Source organism: Solanum stenotomum, chromosome 10 (assembly GCF_019186545.1).
Source record: "Solanum stenotomum isolate F172 chromosome 10, ASM1918654v1, whole genome shotgun sequence".
In the NCBI taxonomy this organism is placed as follows: Eukaryota; Viridiplantae; Streptophyta; class Magnoliopsida; order Solanales; family Solanaceae; genus Solanum; species Solanum stenotomum.
Window position 1 is genome coordinate 43952436 of NC_064291.1, and position 6751 is coordinate 43959186.

The 6751-nt window shown below is 33.7% G+C and overlaps 1 protein-coding gene across 1 annotated transcript; it reads left to right on the plus strand.

Moving 5' to 3' along the window:
- Positions 1-2196: 2196 nt before the first annotated feature.
- On the plus strand, positions 2197-5644 carry LOC125841494 (60S ribosomal protein L37). Its single transcript, XM_049520642.1, has 4 exons — positions 2197-2308; positions 2384-2519; positions 4384-4485; positions 5484-5644. Exons 1-4 carry the CDS (start codon positions 2306-2308, stop codon positions 5528-5530), a joined length of 288 nt encoding a protein of 95 aa, XP_049376599.1. The 5' UTR covers positions 2197-2305; the 3' UTR covers positions 5531-5644.
- Positions 5645-6751: the final 1107 nt, after the last annotated feature.

A 6751-nucleotide genomic window follows, 5' to 3' on the forward strand; every position in this document is an offset into this window, starting at 1 on the left:
GAGCATCGAAGATCTTCAATTTCATGAACATCAACTCAAAATTTTAGATATGCTTCTCATAATATAACGAATTCCAGACTTGAATATGGAAGATATTGTGCTGGAAAAAAGAAGAAGGAGAACAACACATACATACAAAATCTAAGAAAGATGTAAAATAAGGGTACTATTTTAACAAAAATGGCCATTTTTGGTAATAATTTATAGAAAATGGGGCCATGTTGAGTTAAAACAGTGATCGAAAGGCCACTTCCATTAATTTTCCCTTGAAAAAATTGGGTGTAAGAGGTAAATAAGTTTTAGAAGTTTTTGGATTGACTTTTTAAATATATCGCAAAAAGTTAAAAGTCATAATTTAGTCCGTGACGTGAGGCTCCAGCTTAAAACTTTGAAACTATATCAAATCATACTCGGCAATTAAAGTATGGAGGAGAAAAGCCGAAAAAAATTCCTTTTTTCAAAAGAAAGCGATTCGCCAAAAAACATTGCAATAGAGAACTCTTTAGCGGAAATGATTTCCTGACCTATTGAAAGTCTTTCAGCCAATTCGCGGCAACACATTACTTCAGATCAGATTTGTGCCAATTCCTCCATTCACAGAATGCCCTTATCAATCAAACTTTCTCTCTCTTACCAGAACTGCCCTCTGCAGCCCCATCTTCAGCAGCTCCTCAATCTTTCATTTCGATTAGTCTAAATGAATTATATTTTTTAATCTAAAAATAAATGCTTAAAAACATTTTTATCCTTTTCAAACACCACAAAAAATAAAAAGAATTATATAAGTAAAAAACACTTAAAATAAAGTAATCATAATCCCCTCTTAGAATAATACATGTAATTACAATATTTAGTATAGATTGTGTAAAGGGATCCCATAGATGTTGGGTTTATTTATTTTTTTGGAAATTTTCACAAATAACCATTATAATAAACTTAATTATGATAGCTATAGTTTGTATATTTATGGGTTAAGTTCCTACAGTTTAAACTGTCTTATTTGTATAATTCGCGGGGTGAGTTTGTATTCGCAGGTACATTTGAGATAATTGAACTTTTTTTTTTGTATAAACTCGAATAATGAATTTATGCAAACATATACATCTGAACTTTAAGTAGTTACACAAAAATACATCATACAAAAGTTATACAAATTCTAAATTATATAAATGTGTGAATTATACAAACTCGAAACCCCAACCTATGTAATTATCATTGAATGTTGGTCGAAAATGGTAATTAACTAAAACCATAGCTATGATGACTAATTAACTAATATATATTTGCTTAACCACGTAATTTTACCTATTTGTTTCCCTAAATATAAATGATTTCTAAATTGGATATGTTTTAAATAGTTCCCTTCTAATCCAACCAACCAAATAATCAAGAGCAACTTTCACATATAGCAAACACAAAATTCATATTTGTATGTTATAGCAAACTTTGCATAATTGCGCTCTATAACAAACATAAATATGTATATTTCGCTATACATATACAAAAGAAAGCAGTTGTATAATCTGCTTTGGTATACATATACAAAAAGATCAATTGTATAAAGTGAGAGAGACGAGTGAGCGAGCGAGATCTAGGAGAGTGGCGAGTGAGATCTGGGAGAGGGGAGAGAGGAGAACGAAAATATATGTATATATACAATTTTCACGCATTTTATACATTTGCGTTTTTGTATAAAGTGAGAGAGGGAAGTGAGATAGCGAGATCTGGGAGAGTGGCGAGCGAGATCTAGGAGAGGGGAGAGAGAGGAACGAAAATATATGTATATATACAATTTTCTCTCGCTTTATACAAACACAAACACATTTTTATACAATTTGCGATTTTTGTATAAAGTGAGAGAGACAAGTGAGAGAGCGAGACCTGGGAGAGGGGAGAGAGGGAAACGAAAATATATGTATATATACAATTTTCTCTCGCTTTATACAAACACAAACGCACTTTATACACTTGCGTTTGTATAAAAAACGAGAGAGGCGAGGGAGAGAACGAGAGTGGCGAGCGAGATTCACCAGGAGAGAGGTTAAATAGCAATAATTTGCTATGGGGTACAATTAAATCAAACTATATTTATAGCATTTAATTTGAATTAATAGTTTGCTATTATATACAATTTTCCCAACAATCAATTGCAGGCCCAAACAAAGAAACAAATGGACTTCATTTCCAGGCCCAAATCGTAAAGCAAAAAACCAAATAAAAACACTGAAAACCCTAAAAACCCTACTTCCTTGTCGTATAATTTTCTAGCCAAGACATCGTCGAAGCTTAAGGAAAAGCTGCACAAATGGTAACTCTCCAATCTTCAAACTTCATAAATGGTTCAATTTGGGCTGTGTTTCATTATTGCTGTTTGATGTATTAGGGAAAAGGAACAGGAAGTTTCGGTAAGAGGAGGAACAAGACACACACACTGTGTGTTAGATGTGGTCGTCGTAGCTTCCACATCCAGAAGAGTCGTTGTTCAGCTTGTGCTTACCCTGCTGCTCGTCTCAGAAAATGTATGTTCTTCTTCATTTTTGAAGCACCCTTTTCTGATTTTAGATGTTTCAATGTTAGAAATTGATATATTTTTTAGTTGATTTGAGGGTAGGTTTTGAATCTTATTAAAGTATGAGCCTGTTTGGGTTGGATTAGATAAAGGGTATGTGGTTGTTTGCATAAGTAATTATGTAAGGTATCTGATGGAGAAAGTTAGTTTTACTGAGCTAATAGTTGCTATTAGGTTATAAAGCTGAATTTTTTGTACTATCAGCTAACTGTGGTCTTGATTAAGGAAACTGGGTATACAAGGTGAAATAGTGGAAGCGGTTTTTGAAATGCATGGTAATATGAGTGCACTTGTTGGGTCTAACAGTGTTTAGGAGGGATTCTGATTAGGGGACATTTTTTGTATGATAGTTCTTAATTGGATGTTGAAGAGTGATGTATATTTTTTGTCTATTGATAAGAGCTTAGTGTTGAATCTCATCAAACTTAGGGTCTGTTTGGTTTGGATCATCCTTTTTGTTTCCAATTGTTGAATAAGTAATTACTATAGTATTGATTGACATTGTTGCTGAGTTAGCAGTTTACTATTAGCTCAAAAAGTTGATTTTTTTTTGTGAAAACTGGGTAAATTAGGTAAAATAATGGGAGCCATAGTTATTTTGGGGCTTTATAATATCTGGTGACAAAGTGTAAGTTGCAAAGAGATGGGACTGGAATTATTTTGATACAAGTCTTTGTTAGAGTTGGTTGGTGTAATGACAATGAAGTGAGTATATTTCCTGTAGCTCCGGTTTAAGTGATTAATCATGCATGCTTAGTAGTCAAATAATTGGTATTTGAGCATGCCTAGAACCCTAGACAACTAAGAATTATTGTCCAAGCGATCTCGAGGGAGTTGGTTTCAGTGTGCAGCTGTGTGGTATTAGTTATCCGGAATTTTCCCTGTACTGGTTAGGAATGTGTGTAGATACTTATGGATTGAGTTTATCATCCTTGTGGTATTGGGCTGCTGGGTACTGGAAGGTGGTAGCTTAGTTTATGATGTCTTACTGGAATTGTAGGATTGTAACTTCATTCTTCATATTTGACCTGGAGCTTCAACTAATGAATTGGATTCTATAATTATTATTTGCATGGTATCATGCTATGCTTTATAGCTATTGTGTTCTTCTACACTTTAGTATTTTCATTTAGTATGTGTCTCACAGTGTTGTTTGACTAAGCTTACTCTTATTTGGAAGGTCTTAAGTTTGGTTCGTGAATACACATTGTGTGTTTGTTGCTTTGGAAAATAGTGTTTGGAGTTGGTTATGTACCTCTGATAACATTAATTATAAGAAAATTGATTCAAACTGTTTGCTACTGAACTTCATTTTTGAGTAATTAACTTCAAGCCATATGGATCAAACAGGGGAAAGGGAAAATAGTTTGGGCCTGTCAGTCCATTAGGTTAACCAACTGTCAAGCATAAAAAAATGGTTTATGAGTCCCCATGTGGGCGCTTCATGAAGATTGGTTTTCAAGTATCTGTTTCAAACACAACCTTATCTTCTTATCTGAAAGAAATAAAGGGGGTATGAGAACTCTTTTTTTTTTTTTTGATAACCGAGAAATCCGTCTGTGACCCGCCCTTTGGACCAATCACAGCCTTCTAAACTCGGTGGATAATGGCCCCGCCCCATTATCACTCTTAACATTACAAATAAACTGAAATAAGGGTTATGGCTGATTTCTGAAGCCAACTCGGAGATCCAATTGGATTTTTGAGAAACAATTGATACAATTGTTTAGTTTCGGAAAGCAATCCAAGCTCTGAGTGGTTTTTGCAAACCTATTAAGGGGATAGTATTTGCTGATTATTGTATTTCGCTGTAGATAACTGGAGCGTCAAGGCACTTAGAAGAAAGACCACTGGAACTGGTCGCATGAGGTATCTCCGCAATGTTCCCCGCAGGTTTAAGACTAACTTCAGAGAAGGTAAGTTTTCATTTTCAACTTTTGTAAATAGAGAATATTTTTTGTTGGACTTTAAATTTTACAACCCTGTGCATCTAACCCTGATTTAGCAGATTCTGTTAACTTAATTGTCTAATAGACAAGCTAGCTATCCCTCACACGAATATTACTAAATGTAAAACTTTGAAATTGAAATTACTTAGTTTGAACAAAAGCATTTGTGAAAAATAAATAAATAGGGGAGAAATTAAAACATCGGATAGTGTTTATCAGATGCAGGCTTAAGCTCAAGTGGCTAAGATTGAGGAACTTGTGAGTTAGATCACAGGTTCGAGCGCTGCGCCGTATGAACGAAGCATGGCATTTAAGTGGAGTAGGGTAGAGGGCAGCCCCATTATGCCTGAGTTTTGAAGGCTGCGAATGGCCCCTAAGGGTTGGCGCTGGATGAGCTCTCTGTTTTTCATCATAAAAAATGGAACATAAACTAGCTAGTCCTTGCAACCCTTACAATTTATGTTTTCATGCGTGCTTTTTCTAGAGGTCACTATCATCTTCTAGGTCTCATTCTGAGGGAAGACTGCTATTTTTAGGACATGAATACTGTAAAATAAATCTTTGCCTCTTCTTTCGGCTACAAGGACAGAGATCTGAGGATCGATTTCTTGATGGCTTTGTTCTGGGGGAAAACATTTATCTCCTTTTCCAATTTGAGGGTTTGTTTTTTACCAGATTGTGTTTCCTCTGTTTATCTGGGTTCCCTCCGCTTGGTACATTTCTCTTGTAATCTTTTCTTTCTTATCCATTATTTCACACACTAAATGAACATGTCTGTTTGGAGATAAGATTATCACTCACTCAAACTTAAGATTACCTAGTTTCCGTTTAAGATGGATGTAAAAGGTTAAATGTGCAATAGGATGCATAACCACATCTCTTGTAAAAATATTTGATGCTTGCAAAGTTTGGTCTGTTAAATCCTTGATTAATAACTGGGTTTATTGTTTTCGTGGGCACTTCAGGAACTGAAGCAGCTCCAAGGAAGAAGGGCACTGCTGCGGCCTCTTAAGTTTCTAAAGAAGCAGTTTGACATTGTTTCGTTTTGATTGTCTTTCATTTCGCTGATGAATCGAAGTTTTGAATATTTGTTTGTGGAATATTACCTCTCATCTGTTGGATTGGAGTTATTGCTGTTTAAGATATATTTCCAATTGACTGCTTTCTGTGTTTTGTATTCCACTCTTCTTAAGCCTAATCGTTTAAAGGCTAATGATATACTCTTCTTAAATGTGGTATAACTTAGTATTGTTTAGGATTGAAAAATTAAATCAACCTGTCAGCTGCTATGTTAGTATTGAAAATTCACTTAATATCTCTAACAACTCGAAAGAGAGATAATACCAAAAATACATGCTGGCACTGCATTATAATCTAGTCAACCACTTCAACAACTCTTAGTCATCTGTTGACAAGTGGAACAAAGATATATATAATAAAAAAGAAAAACAAACACATCTTCCCAACTTCCCTAGGAATATTATTGTTAGTATCGATTAGTCTAATAACAATAATATAATTATAAGGAATCACTTATTCTTTTTACACGTCATCCTCACTATAAATAAATGGTTTATAATAATTGTCCTTTTATAAAATCAAATGCATAAATTACAATATCCTTCTTGTTATACCTTTGATGGTTAATTAGTTTTGAAAATAGATATTTGACCAACCTAAGATAATTAATATTCATACATTGATTAATTACTTCCACCATTGTATTACTCTATAAACAAGTTTCTATATTTATGTGGTAATAAATACCGTAAATGGAATATCTGATAAATATGTAGGAGGTGTTGATTAATAATTTTAATTTTATTCTAAAATAAATCATCTCATCCTTTTTCTTCAAAAACCTATGTGAGGACTTCCATTAGGATGTCCATAATTAAAGTATAGATAAAGGGTAGGAATTTAAAACTAAAGGACATTGCTAACCTACACATTAATTAAATTAAATTAAAATAAAAAAATATATAAAATATCAATAATGCTCTTGCTAAAAGCAGACACGTTCATAACTGTTGCGTAATTCAGAAAAGAAAAATCAAGCTATCAGCGTAAAATCTGCTATTGAAAATTCACTTATATTCCTCTCTAACAAATCAAAAGAGCTGTAATACCTAAAAATAAATTTAAAAAAATCCTGGCAGCTGTCACTGTATTATATTCTAGTCAACGATTTATATGTGTAACTAGGGGTATATAACCGAGTTGGTTGGTTGTT